Below are 18,166 nucleotides of genomic sequence, written 5' to 3'. Positions count from 1 at the left end.
TTACATAATCAGAGACTTCCCTTACCCAATTACAATTTTTCTCCATTGCAAATGGCTCAATTCTTGAAACAGAAAAGACATTCTCAAAGCTCAAAATAGTCTATATGGTTCAGCACAACTACATAGATCACCTTCAAAAGGTCATATCTCAGCCAAAACAGTTAACTCAATCTTCAAAACCAAATAATTTTCTCATATAATTAGTCAGTGCCCTCAAAATTAAAATGTCCTTCTCGATTTCTGTGGGTTTTTCAATCCATTTTAGTTCAAGAATGCCCAAACCAGAATCAGAACCTCGTCTCCTTGGCCAGAGCCAACCTACTAACTGTATGAGGGGAGGCTGTACAGCAGGAGGCTGTATTCTGCATCCATGTCAGTCTGAAACTGAAATTAAGAGTGCAGGGGTATAAAAGCCAGTCACCCTTTAACCAGTTAGTGTAGCCTACACCACTTCACTGCAAGAAGGTGAGTATCAATTAAATGCAAATATATTTTCAACATCATTCAGAACAGCTATATTCTCATATGTAATCAAATAAATGTCTAAACCTTCAAAATTGAACATATTATACTGTACACCATGACCGCTGTGCATCAAGTTAATTTTAAAACAGTTAGATCCGGTGGAACAATTAATTAATTACTGATTGGACAAGTGGGGATAGCTGAAAGAACCTCAGTCTTACTCTTCACCACTAGTCATTACCCTGCGTATTTAAAATGCTCTATGACATTCAAACCTGGCTGTCAGAATAAGGCAAGAGAAGGATTTGCCAGATCATAATGTCTTAATTGATTTCAATTCTCAACCAAATGGATTTTCAACGTAAAAGCTACACTGGAAAAAACATAAAAACATGCTTGACTTAAACTAGACTTTTAATGAACTTCTTTCATTTTTGTTTCTATTTTACAAAATGAAATCAAATCTATTTCAATGTTAGTTTATATCAATATGTGACTAAAACCACTCTACTGCAATATGGCAGGATTGTGTTCACACTCTCAAGCTACATTACACATCAGATATTAACTACTATAGTCATCACTGACATCTGTGTTTATTATTCTGTCAGACCGGTTGCCCCTCCCACCACCAACGGATAGGAAAAGAAGATAAAGATGATTAAAGGAGTCGCTGACATGTATTCTAATTATGACAGAGAAGGAGACTCTGAGTCTACAGCTTCCTATGCAGAAACAAGCACATATGCAGTTGCGTTCGGTGACGAACCAGGTGAATGGATACCAAAGACTGGAATCAAGGCGAAAGCTGGAATGGGTCAAGTAAAAGCAGTGTACAGTATTTTAAAAGCTAAGGCAAAGGGTCCCAATGCTAGTGCTGGAGCAGAAGCTGGTGTACTGGGTGTTGGGGCAATGGCCAATCTTGAGGTCGGAAGCGCATCTGCCTCTGCTGGTCCAGTAAAAGTGAAGTTAGGGCTCGGGTTTAAAACTGGTATAAAAGCAAGCCCGACTGGAGTAGAGGCAAAGTTTCTGGGGACCGGATTTACAATCGGTGAAGAGACAGGTGTCTCCGTTTTAGGATCTGAGGTCAAGTGCTGCATCCAATGAAGTTGAAGTATTGTACATATATTACTATTCATTAGGATGGCCTGTTTTTTTTTAATATAACCTAAACATGACAACATATCGAAACATGCAAGTACACACATTTTTCACTTCCTTTTTTTAAAGTGAAAACCTCTGTCAACAACATTTAATAAAGCTCTTTATAAATTGATGTGCTGTCTCGTGTCTGTATAAAAATATATTTCTGAATGCATATTTCTGATTTTCAGAATATGTTTTGAGGCGAAAGTGATGAAGGAGAGTAAAGGCCGATATATGCTCTGTTTTAGACGTAACGCGTAAGCACGTAAGATACACAACCCCCCCATTACGTCTGTAGCTGCACAACGTCCTTAAGTGCGTCGCCCAAAATTCCTGACTATGCAACTAAAACACTGTCGCTGCCAAATGTGATTGGCCGGCTAACCACAACCTTTCACAGAGTCTCACGTTTCCGGGTTAATAGCATACTACAGTCTTTTTTAGACCCAGACTTTTTTAAAATCATGAATACCCTGCAGACCGTCTCACAAGCCTTTTGTGGCTTCTCTCAGTGATAACGAATGACAATATATTATATTTGGTCACAGTTAAGTGGTTGTTGACAGGGGCTGACGGTCTCCTGCACACATTTAACACGTAACAGTACATTTCTTATTTGATATATAAAGTATTTTGAATGTCATTTTTTTTTTTTTTTTTCATCTCAAAATGTTAGGAGGGGCGGCGCCCTAGCGCCCTGTATTGATGCACCCCACTGCTTGTAGAGAAGACTCACCCCAAATACTTGTGAGGTTTAACACCCAACTGTCCCTCTACTGACTTTTGTTCACCGCCGGCACAGAATTGTCATGAATGTCAATCTAGAGTGACGAAAAAGTTGCCTGAACTTAGAGATGACTGGTAAAAGTGGAAGAAGAAAGTGGCTTTAATAAGATCTGAAAAGATACAATTCTATGTAATGTGTGCTGTTCACTATGTTATTAAACATAACATTTAAAAGATTGAGTGGGTCCAAGTAGGTCTCTCGCGGCGAATAAATAAAACATTCTCAAATCTCTTCCTCTCTCCTCTCGAGGCTTTCAGCCACTAGATGGCGCAAATGACTGGGAGCTCCGTATGTCAACAACTTCTACGTTACGTAACAGAATAGAGCCTGTCATTTGCAGAAGGACATATCTTGAACCTGTTTGTATTCTTGCAGCTCTTTACAAACAAATAAATATTGTGTTTAGATATTTCCCTTTAAACAATAATATCTAATACTGTGAAAAGTACAATATTTCTTCATCTATCGTCTAACAGGTTTCATTAGTGTCGTTTAACTTTATGTATGTAAACTGGTCCAGGTAATATAATGGTTTAACCACTAGAGAGAGCAATTTACTCTTTGGTAAGCTGACTGTTTCTATCAGCCTAATCATGGGATACATGTTCAACTTGGTTGACAATCCTAATTAGGGTCACACTGTGTTGGTTAATGGGGCAATAGATTTAATCAAATAAATAAAAAATGAGCAACTTCTTGTATATCTTCATGAGACTCACTCTGACACTCACACAAAGTGTTAAAATGGCCTGCATATTCACTTACCATTCTGTATGAGAGTTCTGTGCAAATTGTATGCACCAAAGGTCACAATAAATACCCCTGTTAGGTTCTATTATAATCAGGTGTCTATAAAAAAAGGTATTTTGTGGAACTCTATGTAGTCTCAAAAATTATATTTTCCAGCAAATAATAAGACATCAGGAACAAGAGGGATGCTGTTGGGTCACAGCGCTAAAGCTCTCAAACATTCTTTTCTGCCCAAAAGTTCCTCTTCAAAACTAAATGGGGCCCTTCCTAGCAATAGGTGATCATCTAATCTCATTGGCTACAATAAAGTCAAGTTTTTCATCCGAGGGACTTTTCCAGAGGGTGTGCCACTGGATGTAAGGAGTAGGATCTGACACTGGGGGGCACTGTTGTGCCACACAGACTAGAGCCACAGAGTATGCTGAGCTGCTCCTCTTAAATTTGAAATGAGTCTCTTTTCAGCAACAGATGACGTCTGTGTTTTAAAAAGACCTCATTGGCTGAATGAAATAAAGTGGTCCTTGTTTGGCACGTTTCGAGTTGGTTCTCGAAAGGGGATGTTTGTGTAACCAAAGTAAGTTTCACTTTCACTTGTTTGCTTTCTGAGAACAATAGCCTCTGATTTAGTCTCCAGAACTAGGAACAGGTTGTGTCCGTGGAATATGCCGTCAGCCGTGGCAAACTCCTGTGCAACACTATTAGAAACCAGTTAACTATTAATATAAACCAGTTAACCACTAACATAAACTATTGTAGTCTATTCATCATGACTTAAACTGACCTGCAGTTGCTGGTGTTTACTACTGTTTGTTATTAATAAGTCAAGTGTTTGTCTAACTGCTGGTTTCATGTGCTTTTTGACTTGCACTCACCAGCGTTTCTTGTTTATCATATTTTCCTCCTTGTTAGCTTGCACTTCTGCCTCTATATCCCTAGTATTTAATTCTTACAGAGACACATTAGTAGGTTATAGAGGCTATGGTTTAAGATATCATTCTGAGTCATGTTTACATGCACAACATGTACTGTAATAATTTAGTAGTGACATTGTTCTGTACAATTTAGAGCAAAGAGAATATATTATAATTGATGGAGATTATTTCCAAACACTGTTAATGACTTTAGAATATAATAATCAAGTGCCTTGTATTATTAATTACCTTATATGAATCATGTGCTTATGAAAGCAGGAACATGGCTTTTCTGTCTTGTGTGTAACTTTTTATTGGGTTATTAGGTGCCACTTAGTCTGCATATGTACAAGAGCATGTTTAGACCAGAGAAGAAGGGAACTGTGCTTCTTCTGACCTTCTAGGAGTGAGCCTGATTGCAATTGTTATTGTCTGATAAATATACTTATATGCAGCTCCGAAGTACTGAGGTAACTAGGGTGAATTTTCACATATCAATAATAATATCATCAGTATGCTCCCTGGATATGGAATCCATGAGTTTGGCATTGCTAAAACATTTAATTAGAAGTTGAGCGTAGAAATGTAGTGGATCTGATATTTAAATCCAGGTTATATAATATAATCCAGTAATAAACTATTTAATTATCACCATTTATGTTTTACTTGCAACAATTTTAAATTGATTTTGTTAGGTCAAGATTTCAAATATATTCACTAATTTATGTGTTCAGTACATATAGTTATACCTTTTTTGGCTTTATTTTGCCCAGATTCAGATCACACATATTTCATAATGGGCCTGTTTACCAATCAGGGTTTAAATTAACCCAGGACTAGGCTAATTCTACTTAAATTAATCCACACTAAACAAATCGCTTCCTGAGGTGTTGCTTACATTCATATGAATTATTTCTAGACTACAGAGTATCACACTAAGGGGTTCCCCTTACTAAGTCACATGAAAGACTTAGCTGAAGCAAACTAGTTATTTCAGCTGAATTGTCTTTGTACATACGGAAATGGTCATGAAAATGTATGTCATCAAAATTATTCAGCTGGTTTATCCTGTCTATAAGCAACCTACTTTGGTCTTGTTGGTGCTCATCGATCATTATCTATTGTCACCAGAATCTGAAATGGAATTTAAGGCTTCATTGACATCAGGATTCACTCTAAATCTGGGTTTAATAAATTATTAAGTCTATGACTAGGCTTAATCCCTGTTTGGGAAACCAGGCCAATATGTTCTATTGAAAGATCATAATTCAGGAGTAAATCCACAGAATATGAATTAAAACTCCAAAGTAGAATCCATCAAAGCTTCATAAACATGAGTGAAGAGAATATGCAAATCTACAGTAAACCAAAGTAAGAATAGAAACGCACACACAGTGATTTACAGAGGGCTTATTTTGAAGTTTCATTCTTCCATTAAACTTTTACATAAAGTCTGAGGCCGAGAAACAGAAAATGACAGGATTTTTGCATTATCTACATTTCATTAATCTGATGGGAATGACTAGCAAGTCCCAATAGAATGCAGTTTCAGTTGCACTGGTTTCCCTTGACGAGGAATAATGTTCCGGTAGCCACCCCCAGCAGTCCCAGAGTCAGACCCACTCCACAGAACACTGAGGGACCAAGACTTGGCTCTGACACCTCAACATCTGAGGAAGACACAGATGCACACACGCACGCACGCACGCACGCACGCACGCACACGCACACACACACACACACACACACACACACACACACACACACACACACACACACACACACACACACACACACACACACACACAAGCACACACACACACAAGCACACACACACACACAAGCACATTCACACACTTCAACATCTGAGGAAGACACACAATCAATATTTATATGTAAATCATGATCTGTAATCTAAAGCCCACAACTATTGTTACTTCAGTAGAGCACAGTGCATGAGACAGGTGTAGGTGAATGGTGAAACTGTTGAATTGTCATGAAGGCATCTGGTGAGATATAACAATATGATGATAAATGCAATATGAATACCCATCTGGATACATAGCAATATGAGATGCTTTACCAAACTCTCTTGTCATGGGCCCCTCCAGTGCCTGGTGCTCCACAGTGCAGGTGTACATGTCCCCCTCCTGAGGGGTGAACTTCAGGGTGAAGAACTGGTTGAAGGAGAAGTCGTTAACATTCACACGGATCTGACTGCTGCTTACTCCCTGGGTCACATTCTTGTTGTTCTTTGTCCAACTCACGGTGAGTCGGGGAGGGTAGAACCCAGCGATGTAGCAGATGAGAGTGTTGCCAGTGCCCACCTTCACCTCATCTCTGGGGTAGATGGAGCTCATGGGGGGTGCTGGGGACAACATTATAGAGTGAAATGGTGTCCCGCTGACAGGAAGACATTCCTGTGCAACAAACACTCACTGATTTATCATCAGTGGCCAAAGACAAACACACACACTGTGTACAATGTGAGAGAGACTAAGCAAAGCTGTCAACCAGACCTTTTGATTGCAGAGAGACACTCAGTTATAATTGCAAAAGAAAGAGGAATGACAGAGGACTGTTCCAAAGTGTGTGAAAGTGAGAGAGGTGTCAAAGGGTGAGATTGAGAGTGAAAGTGAGAGAGTGAAATTGGGGTGTCACAGAGAGAAAGAGTGTTTCTAGGAGTTCATCAATGCTGATAACGTGTACACTTTACTAATGCTGAAAGTCGCCTATAAAGCGCCTGTAAAGATACCATAAGCCTATAAAGTGTCTGCTTAGTAAAGAAATGTACATCATGAAAGAACTCTGTCCTTGAGGAACAAAATTGTAAACTAATTTACTGCAGCCATTTGTAAAATAATAATTATGATTTGTATGTTAGGCCTACTTGGTCAGTTTTTTAAGTTTGGCTCTAGTGTCCCAAAACTATCATAGAATGCACGAGAACGGCAATGAATCATTTTTTTCATGTGGAAAATTGTGAAATCATCAAACAGCTTTGTCTTTAAATATATGATATAGTAGTACATGACCAGTGATTAAAACTGACTGAAGAAAATAAATCAGTGCCGTTATTTAGACTCACCCTCTGCCACTACTGGATTTTTGTATTCTTGCATGATTGTTTGCAAGTTCTCTTTGCAGGTTTGCTGTTTTGCAACTGCCTGCTCATATGTGCCATCCAAATATCCAAACTGATCAGCAAAATCAGGCAGTGTCATAACGAATTTTTTAATTGTGAAGTCTACGTGGCCTATCTCTTCCCCATCCAGTACAAAAATCTTGTCTCCATCTGAGTCTGTGCACCCGTCCAGACCACTTTCCACGTGTATTGGAACTGGAACAGACAACAACACAACGTTTTTAAACCCCCTGCACAAACTGAGAAAATACATGTCAATATGTGTATGTGACAATGACACTTCATCCACACAACCCAGTAGAGGTTTGATAACTATTCTTTCATTTTATCTCGGTAGCTCTTAACCACCCCTGAAATCATCAATTAATAAATTATCTCATTGTGATATTTTGCAGCCTATCCTCAGCGTACATACTTTGATTTCACCACTCATATCACCGTCATATATATCCATGGTAAACTGTAGTCATACAGGACTTAAATCTCACATTTAATTTCATTTGAAATGGACGGAGGCAGTAACAGATTATATGAGAGCAACTCACGACGCTACATTTTGCAATATTGAGCTTGTTGCTCATAGTATATAATTCACAAGTGTTTTCTTTCATCAGCATTCTCAATTTGAAAACCCAGTGAACTTAAACGAGTCAATATACTCACACTTAGTCTCCGTGCAGATAATCCCACTTAGGACAAGTAAAATCCATGTTAAAGTCATTTTTGGAGGCAGGAACCGAAGGGGTCTCAGTGTTGAACAGAGTGTGAGATCACAGGGAAGACAGACTCTCTCAGACTACAGAGAAACTCAACTGAGACGCTCACCCAACAACCAATCAGATAATCAGGTTCCTCAGTGCATCATCTGTGTCCGGGAGAACACTTCTTTCAAATTTCAGTGTAGGATTTCTGTCAAGTCTTTAGTGACTTAATGACAAACAATATATATTACTCTCTATTTTTCTTCACAAAATTAACAATTTATAATGAAACCACCCACTGTTTATCACCCTGGGGAGCACAGGGGTTTATGTGTGACTGCACAGGAAAACAGACTGTAGCCCAAATCTGCGAACCAAGAAAAATGGTAACGTATCATTTGCACGCAATGTGTGTGATGTGTGTAATTTCCGACATTATGAATCAACAAGCTTACATTTTGCAGATGATTAACCTTGAAGGAATATTAGCTACCACTTAGGACAGGGGTTCTCAAAATTTTGCAAGCTGGGCCCCCCAAAAAATGGTCAGGGGTAGTTGCCCCCCCCCCCCCCGACATCGCCACCGCCCTCAACTACACCACCATATATAGATAGGTAGACAGATAGCATATTGTTATTGATAGGCCTGACATGTCAATGTTAGGCTATTGTTATTGTTAGGCCCATACATGAAATTATAATTACTATTTATTATTATTGTTATTATTATCAGTAGTAGTAGGCCTATTTGTAGGCTATTAATATTTTAGTAGCTATGCATGCTCTGTTTTTATAATAATCATCACTACTATCACCATCATTATATTTGTATTATTATAATTAATGATAATCGGCCAATTGTCCGATAAGTCTGGAAAAGGACAGGATGGCCGGCCTGATGTGCTCATATCCAAAAAGTCGCATAACTGAAGGTACTCCAGCAAATAAAACACCAGCAATTGTTGCAGAATGACGAAAGAGGGGAGGTGGTTAACAGATGCTTAAGTCTACTGTCACTCTTCAGCTCAATAAGCTGCTCTTGCATGTATATTGACAGCTCGTCTGCTGAGCAGACAAATGGATCACGAACCCAGTTGAATGAATGGTACTCCTCTTTGAAATAGGACCCAAACTGATTTCTGATATTTGGCGTGATACAGTGTCATTTTTATTGCGCTGAGTTTAGCAACTGCACTCTGTCCTATCCACATAGCTGTCATCATATTTGCTAAGCTTTGGCTTTTTCGCAACTGGCGCATGGGTTGCCTGACTTTTACAAATCAGGAACTTGTCCATAGTTGTGTTTGTTTGCTGATACAGTGTGTGTGAAGTTTGTTAAGTTCTCATTTCAACGTTGTGGTCTTGCACACAAATAGTGGATAAGGCTGTGCTAGGCAATGGTTCCTAACGAAACTAACTGTAGACAATGCAGACAGGGACAGCACAAAATTGTATTTAATTGCTGGTGTTTTATTTGTTACAACACGGTGGATGATCAAAAAATGTAAAGGTAGGAAGAAGGTAGGTAGAAGAAGAAGGCTAGCTGCAGTTGGAAGAAGTTAGCTAGATAGAAGGCTAGCTCTCGGGGCTACGAGCTTTTTAAAAAGACAGTGGAGCAAATGAATCCTTAGAATAGGCTACAAATATACTGCAAGTGTAGTAAGGTATTACTAAGGAAGGAGTGAGTCTTTCAAAATACTGTTTATCAAGCAATGAATACCTGAATGATAAAGGAAACAAGAGAAATCGTACAACCTCTGCAGAGTGTCATCTCTACGGAGCCCCTAAAGGGACATGAAAAAAAAAAAAGTTTTTTTTTATGTCCCTTTAGGGGCTCCGTACATATGACACCTCAATACAACATTTTTCAAATAAATAAACATATACATATATATACATATACTTGTTAAAATTAACATTTGAATTCCGCGCCACTGAGCTACCGACTTTGCAAGTAACTCACTTCCGTCCCGCGTTATAAAAGGGAAATGACGGCAATGGCGGGACTCTTTTGAACTTGGTCATCACAACAAGGTCAAAGTTGTCCTTACCATTCGGTGTTTTGCAGTCTCTGCATATCTCTCGGAAGTTCGCCTACCGCGTTTCCATGCGCCCCATCCACATGCACATTGTCAGGGGCAGAGTGGGACACAAAAATCCACCGGGACAATTTTGTCCGCACCGGCCCACCACCAGCTCACAACGAGCCCATCTGGCCCGAGTTACGTTCACTGTACAAACGCAGAGCGATACGCTGGTGCCATTTCCAATGAGGCTTTGCTTTGACCATTCTACATGAATTTTTGAACAAAAAAAACTATTTAAAACGCTGGCCAATTTATATTTGTGGTCATGAAAGTTATATAAAGTCTGAATAAAAAGAATTAGATCAAGATAGGAGGTTAAACAAAAATCAGTCGGCTGGATTAATGAAAGTGAGCTCGGCACCCACCTTGAGTGAGAAGTAGATCGACAACTAGAGTTATATATATTGGTTGGACTACACCAGAATTAAGCTGTCAGAGAACACGGCGATTTTCACGGGAACACGATGTGATTGACATTATTTTAACTCAATGGGCCGCTCATGAACTTCCCACAGCTGCGTGCAGTCTTCAGGCTGCTTCTCGTGAGCTCATTGGCCTGCAGGGACGACTGGGCAATCTCCCGGTCGTCCCGATGGCCACTCCACCTCTGCACATTGTCATCGTTTTCAGACCTCGCCTCTTCTGCTGGCTCGTCATCCAGATAGGGCTCGAATCGGTAAGGCTCAATGCCCGCAATCTCGTATACTAACTGATCCGGATCATAGTCTTCCTCAATTTCTGAATCTTCGCTCGAGTCTGTGACAGAAACTTACTCGAAATCACGGACTTCTTCACCCTCCATCACTAGTTCTAGAATGAAGTCTACCGACGCTGACGTCACGGGACCACCTGACAGATTTCAGGTAAGCCGGCAACTGTTTTACGATAAGAGTCGTGAAAACCACACTTTGAAACTCCGTACAAACTTCATTTTTCAATCTTCGGGTTTAAACATGACTTCAAAGTACTATGTTTTATGTATAGTTTCGATACTTATAAATGCCTTTTACCTTTTTTTTTAAGGTGTCATACGCACTTTAAGTGCTGTGTTTGTTTGAGTTTAAATGACAGTAGAAGGTGCTGAGGGTCTAATGTAGATACTAGGCACTGATGCTGGAGTAAAAAGCCTCGTCTTCTGACAGTGCTGACAAATGAAGTCCAGCTTTCTGACAGGCATGAAAACTAAAATAGCGTTGTGTTTTGATACATTTATAGTTGTGTAATTGTAGAGGATGCTGAACATGAGAGATGTATGTAGTAGATACTGAGCGTGATGCTCAATCCAAAGGCCTCAGCGTTAGCAGTGTGGTTGACTAAAGCATGTTGCAGAGCCACATCTTACAGTATTAAACCACTGTAGATTCATAATGTTATATTATTGATTATATTTTCTCAACTGAAGGACGACATTTTTTGTTTAGGTTTATGGACAAATTATAACTAATATTATCAGTAGCAGTATTGATGATGGCAGTGGTAATAGTAGTAGCAGAGCTGCAAGACTCATATGGTGCTAATGAGGTCAAAGCAGACTCACAGTTTTTTTTCCATTGCATTTCTACAGTGCTGTTACGGGGCTTACCAGCACGTTAGACCAAACTGGTTCAGGGACCAAGTGCCGGGCTGCTGTAAGATCTCAGTATAACCAATCGATCCAGTGCAGAAGCTGTACGGCAATCCACCACTGTGTAATACAATATAACAGTTCTGCCAGGTACCTCAAGACTTTCATCACTGCTTTTCGGTTTGAAACTAATTCAGTCATTGCAGAAACACTGTTACGTTAATAATTTCTGGAGAGCTACAGTGGATCAGAGCATCACAACTTATTTTGTCAGGTACAAGTTACTAATACAGTTACATATTCAAACGAGTCTAAAGTGAATACTCTAAAGCTAAAAATATAAGACAACCCTATGACACATCCAAACATTCAGAGAGTGTGAACTGACCTGGCTGCTCAGAAGATGATGACTAAACACATAGAGTGTGGGAGGATATGCCTACAGACAGAGATGGGCAGTATTTCAATTACTTGTATTTGAAATACTAGTTAATTTACTTTTGAGTATTTTGTAAATTTGTATTTGATAGGGCCGATAATGTATTAATGTAATTTGTAACAAAATACTTAAGAGTGGAGTAATTCTGTATTTAAAATACTCAAAATACTTTCTCCAGTGTTAAGGCAGAAGGAGATTTTTGTTCTGTCGGATTCTACCACTAGACCATCTGATCTGCCTCTGAATGTCATTGTCGAATCAGGCATCAGTCAATTTGCCAAAAGTGGTGCTTCTTATGGCCTGCCCCTTTTTGGGGCCAAAAGGAAATCACCCCAGCCCTCTCTCACTGACTCTAATGTTAAATCCATTTTTTATACAAAACAAGGCTGTGGTCGAAAACTTTGATAGCTGTCTTGATCATTGTCAATTTATATTCATTAGTACACCGACTAAAAGGAGGTTCTTCCAAAGAGCGAATCGAGTTGTTGCACTGAACGTTAGCCATCTTGATGTGACTTGATCAAAGCCGTATGATTTCCTTATACGCAATTACGTATGACGAAAGCACGGTGGGGATAGCCCTCCCGGAAGCCATAGAGATTTCAATTAGAGCCCTGTTTTGTGAAAACATGAAAGTCACACAGCTGCTGCCTGCAGAAATATGAACAGTATATACAAAACCAATCAAGTTTTTGTCTTTTAATAGCTTTGCTAAGTTACACTGACATTCTGTGACTGTTCTTCCTTTTTTAAGGGGTTCACCAGAGCTTTGTGTACATTATATAGCCCCGTAGCCAGGGCCCATAGACATATTCATGTCAATCTAAATAGTCTGAATAGACATGTCACATTGCCAAAAATACTGATGTATACCTATTCAGCGAAAAAATTACACTGACAGGTGTAATAGGCGGAATATGTGTGCGGGGGGAGGGGCGTGGTGGTGGCGATTACAAACATGAAAAAAAGGATACGGGACTCAAATGTTTGGGAACCACTGCCTTACACCCCTGACAAGGGCCTGTCATAAGAGGCTGCACCTGGGCCCGTGGTAACTACCTGAATGTTCTGCTATACCAAATTGTGACAAAACTGAAGTATTTCCTGTTTTTTAAAAAAATACAAAATACATGTATTGTATTTTGTTAAATTTTCTGGCAACAGTATTTTGTATTTTATTTTGATACATTTATTTGAGGGCTATTTTGTAATTTGTATCAAAATAACCATCTCTGCCTACAGAATACCACAAGTCCTTTCACTATCTTCCCCTTGAATACCCATTTAATTAAGTCCTACATCTGATATAATAATTAATCATATGGACAGTGGTATTTATGATACAGATCACAAAGTCAAACAGACAAATAGAGGGGGTTGTCACTAAAAGAGGTGGTTTGTTCCCTCCAGAAGGGGGTTACCTACAACCCACAGAGAGCAGAATTCTGATGTTTCTGATATCCATGTAAAAACTAATCTATTGAGCTGCACGATTGAAACCACTCAAAGAAATCATCTTCTAATGCACTATCACAGTTAGTGCTTTTAAATAAATGTTCCTGCTCTTAGTTTAACCCTTGCATGGAAAAGCACAGGGAGAAACCCAGAGACAGGAGATAGAGATAAGAACACCAGCAAGGGGGTGAGAAAGTCAACCACATGGAACAATACAGTTCTGGATTGTTGTTAGAGCCGAAATCTGCATGGTCTGTCGATCCATCCAAGGGGTCTAAGGTAAGAAGAAGAAGAGTGAGGGGCTGGAGTATGGGGGGGTCTTCTGCAGATCTGGTGTAGACCAACATCATGAAGAGATGGTATAACTGAGGAAACACCATGAGAACAGTCTTGAGCTGTCTTCACCCAAACATGACAGTGGAACCACAGTCAGAGAAGAGCAGATGCAATATCAGCCCTCTCCACTAGAGACTCCAGACTGAGTGGAGGTCAGCTGAAAAGCTGTTGTTTTCTCCATATCAGATCAGATAATCGGCATCTTTTTACCTATAAATTAGTTTAGTTTAGTTTATTAAAGATCCCCATTAGTCTACACCGTAGTGGAGACTATTCTTCCAGGGGTCCAGACAAAAGGCATTACAATACAGATAAAAAAGTGCAGTACAGCATGATCATTGTTGGTGACCATAACACAGACTTAGTAAACAACATTTACATTAAATGTAAATAATGCAAAACACAAACAACAGAGAATTAAAAACAAAACATTTTTGTCAGTCCAAAAATACCTTAAATAATAAGCTAATCTACTCTAATTTCCTTTATGATTATTACTGCCTTAAGTTTCCTTTTGAATTCACCTTTATTCCTGGTTCGAGTCAAATATGAGGGTAGCACATTCCAGTATGCAATGGCTCTGTACAATACTGTTTTTTTTAAGTGCATTGGTTTTGGGTAGAGGACAAGTAAAGTGACCACTTAGTGCCTGTCTGGTATTATATCCATGTCTCTCATCTACAGGCGATAGCTGTAAAGACAAACTGACGGGTTTCTGTGAGGAGTACACATTATTTAGAAACAGAATAAGGCTGCATGCCAGTCTTTCATACCCCCTCATCCATGACAGCCTGGTATGCATATCATCCACACTACTCCTAACAGAGCAGCGAAGTGCTAGTCTTGCCGCTCTGTTCTGAGCACGCTGAAGTTTGCTAATTTCTTGTTTTGATGCACTAGATAACAGGACAGTAGTCTAGATTTGACAGAACTAGAGATTGTATGACTAGTCTAATTGATGTATTCGTTAGCAGATGAGCACTCCTTCTTATTATCATTCTCACCACTGTCTTTTTTATTTGAGTGGACCATGACAGAAATTCGTCAATTGTGACACCCAACAGTTTGACTTCCTTAACCTGTTGTACCGTAGCACCCTTTAAAGAGAGGCTTAATTTCTGATCTGTCCTGAGAGCATGTTTAGAACCTAATGCCATACAGTTAGTTTTTAAGACATTCAACTTCAGCTTATTTTCCGTGATCCATTCAGAAACCAGCTTTAACTCTTGTTGAAGCACCTCATTAACATGTTCAATGCTGCCTGACGATACATACATAGTTGTGTCATCTGCATAAATCCCCATTCCTGCATTTTTCAATACATATGGCATGTCATTTACAAAAATAGAATAGAGAAGGGGGGCCATTACACACATGTATAATACCGTCACAGTACAGGAAAAATTGCAGAATGTTAACTGATTCCTGTTAAACTGCCTGAAGTTGATTGAAAATGAGATCAAAAGAGTTAATTAAAGCTGTTGAAGTGTCTTTCGAGTGTTGCACACATTCTCATAGAACAGACCATTAATGTCATTATGATCAAGATATACCTTAAAAAAAAAAAATTGTGCATAGACTAAACCTCTATAGCACAAACACACACACACACACACACACACACACACACACAGACACACACACACACACACACACACACACACACACACACACACACACACACACACACACACACACACACACACCTGTTGCACCTGACTTGGTAATTTTTTCTGATGAATGAGGAGAATTCTAGCCCATTCAAATCAAGCTCTGCATAGAAACACCCTATCATCCCGATGCTCAACACTGATTGGTCCATTTTCACATGTGCCACTCTAAATACGCTGTGTCTTCCTCTAGCTCTTTCAGACGGCAGCAGAATGTCCTCATCACACCATTGGATTTCTGGGGTGATCATTGTCTCCACTGTTTTGGCAGTGGGTAAGTTCAATACAGTTTATTTCTGTACCCACCTACATGTAGTCATATATAAGAAAGAGTCAGTCATTTTCATAGCAAGCTTGATGCCTTTAACTGTACATGTCCTCTACCTATACGTCTCTCAACATGACACACTGACACAGTTCATTTAATATAGATTGTGATAAATGTCATATCAGTATAAGCAGACACTCTTCATGTGTTATTTGACCAAATGTGAGAATGACTCTAAACTGCTGATCGTATTAAAGGAGAGATAGATTGCTAATAGTGTTTTCATCTGCAGATGGATTTAATGGATATTACAACTTTAATGTGGAACACTGCCACTTCAGCTCCTGGGACCTGAGTGATCTGGAGTACATTGCGTCTTATGTATTTAACAAGGCTGAATTCATACGGTTTAACAGCACTGTGGGGAAGTTTGTGGGATACACTGAGCTTGGAGTGCATAATGCAGAGATATGGAACAAGGATCCAGCAAAACAGGCACAGATGAAGGCTCGGAAGGACACATACTGCAAAGGCAATGTCCAGCTTGCCAATTATGCCATACTGACAAAGAAAGGTGAGTAAAGAGTCAAATGAAGCCCCTAAGAAGGGAAATCAGTTTACACACACTCTGATCATCGGACTGGGTTGAAGAGGAAATGTTCTTTTTGGTGTCTTTAGTTAAACTGTCTCCAGACCTACCATAAATATAATAGAAAGAACAGAAAATATATTTATAAACATTTGGATTCTTCACAGTTTTTCTACATGTAAATGTATATTTGTAAATGTATACATGTATATGTATTTACATAGTGTATATCTATAGATGCGTCTGATCCATCTTATGACTCTCATGTATGTATGTATGCATGCATGTATGAATGTATGTATGTATGTATGTATGTATGTATGTATGTATGTATGTATGTATGTATGTATGTATGTATGTATGTATGTATGTATGTATGTATTCATGTACGTATCTATCTATCTATCTATCTAATATATATATATATATTTAATCCTAATTAAATATACTCAAACTGTGCAGAGTAAATGTAATGGTTAATGTAAATGTAATTATAACGTCAATGCACTGAGTTTGCTAATTTGTAAAAATTTGCTCAAAGAGTGTTTCTTTTTCTAAATTTTAGCTGATTTTAAAATACCAAATGATAGACGACACTTATTTCATTCCCTGTGTGTGCATACACATAATGTAAAGGACTCTGTCTTGCAGTTGAGCCAAAGGTGAGACTGTCTATGGGGAAGGCCTCCACTGGTGGTCATCCTGCTGTGCTCATGTGTAGCGCGTACAACTTCTACCCAAAGTTGATCAAGGTGACCTGGAACAGAGATGGCCAGGAGATTACTGGCAATGTGATTTCTAGCGAGGAGCTGGCGGATGGAGACTGGTACTACCAGATCCACTCCCACCTGGAGTTCACCCCCAAAGCTGGAGAGAAGATCTCCTGTGTGGTGGAGCACATAAGCCTCAGGGACCCTCTGGAGATCACCTGGGGTGAGAACACTGGCTGGCAGTTATGTGTGGTTCAGGGCACATCTGTGTCCTCATGTCGTATCTGCTGTAGTTAATTCAATAAATGTACATCGCAGCTAAGACACAGAGGTGATGTCCAATAGGATGCATGCAGTAGTACACTAGATAACATCTAGACCTGTAGTTACTAAACACTTTTCATGGTTTCACTTAAGTAACACGGCTAAGCTTTAAACTGTTTCCACAGGGCCAATATGTCTTTTGGTACCAGTGTCTTTATATACAGACACTGATTACAAATGGGAAATGTAATTGCATTACAAATTATATTACATTATCAATTACATTACAAATGTTAAATGTGTATAATTGTGTGATTGCACGACCTCACACATCCTGCGTGATGTGACCTTTCCACAGATCCCTCCATGCCTGAGCCTGAGAGGAATAAGATTGCCATTGGAGCTGCAGCACTGGTGCTGGGCTTAATCGTCACTGCTGCTGGGTTCATCTACAAGCCAAGGTCCAGAGGTCTGTAGTGTGCATGACCAACAAGCATCCAGCAGTCAGGATAGAATATGTTAACATGACACTGCATAATGGACATACAGACAATTTTAATTTAATTTGGTTATTGGAGAAAAAGTAGTGCTGGTAAACTGGAATATTTTTTCATCGATTTTGTCATATCACCAAAGTGTTTTGTATGATTGTCTCATTTTATTGATTTCTTTTCTAACAGGGCAAATCTTGGAAAGGAAAACAATTATTTAATATTTATTTTCTACCATTGTCCTGTATCAAAACACTGGTGATAACTGAAATCACAAAGATGTTTATATAAACGCATTTCTCCTACAGTCTTTGTAATCTGTAAAGTTTATAGAATTTGTCTAGTTTCACTGGTGTGGCTTTGGCTCCCTCTGCTGGAATGTCTTGGT

General features: G+C 39.2%; 2 protein-coding genes across 2 annotated transcripts; one reads left to right on the top strand and one right to left on the bottom strand.

The window, feature by feature from the left end:
- Positions 1 to 5,526: 5,526 nt before the first annotated feature.
- Positions 5,527 to 7,949, bottom strand: LOC308360750 (H-2 class II histocompatibility antigen, A-U alpha chain-like). The gene is made up of 4 exons (XM_080832862.1): positions 7,868 to 7,949; positions 7,148 to 7,399; positions 6,143 to 6,427; positions 5,527 to 5,729 (listed from the first exon to the last, which is right to left on the bottom strand). The coding sequence occupies exons 1-4, from the start codon at positions 7,923 to 7,925 to the stop codon at positions 5,608 to 5,610; spliced, it is 717 nt and encodes a 238-aa protein (XP_080688988.1). The 5' UTR covers positions 7,926 to 7,949; the 3' UTR covers positions 5,527 to 5,607.
- Positions 7,950 to 15,669: 7,720 nt separating this feature from the next.
- LOC308382876 (H-2 class II histocompatibility antigen, E-S beta chain-like) lies at positions 15,670 to 17,764 on the top strand (the record flags this gene model as incomplete). The annotated part of the gene is made up of 4 exons (XM_080860397.1): positions 15,670 to 15,730; positions 16,017 to 16,298; positions 16,965 to 17,246; positions 17,646 to 17,764. 4 exons carry the CDS (start codon positions 15,670 to 15,672, stop codon positions 17,762 to 17,764), a joined length of 744 nt encoding a protein of 247 aa, XP_080716523.1.
- Between the last annotated feature and the right edge of the window lie 402 nt (positions 17,765 to 18,166).

This window comes from Sprattus sprattus (assembly GCF_963457725.1).
Source record: "Sprattus sprattus genome assembly, chromosome: 2".
Taxonomy (NCBI): domain Eukaryota; kingdom Metazoa; phylum Chordata; class Actinopteri; order Clupeiformes; family Clupeidae; genus Sprattus; species Sprattus sprattus.
The sequence above is the reverse complement of the archived record's forward strand: the minus strand, read 5'-3'. Positions and strand labels throughout refer to the sequence as shown.

Bases quoted from the DNA above. Each gene is read 5' to 3' on its own strand.
- LOC308360750 (XM_080832862.1), bottom strand. From the start codon at position 7,925: ATGACTTTAACATGGATTTTACTTGTCCTAAGTGGGATTATCTGCACG. The intron at 6,428-7,147 runs GTGAGTCTAAAT...TGTTGTCCCCAG, and splicing joins AAATCCAGTAGTGGCAGAGG to CACCCCCCATGAGCTCCATC. The intron at 5,730-6,142 runs GTAAAGCATCTC...TGTCTTCCTCAG, and splicing joins GCCCATGACAAGAGAGTTTG to ATGTTGAGGTGTCAGAGCCA.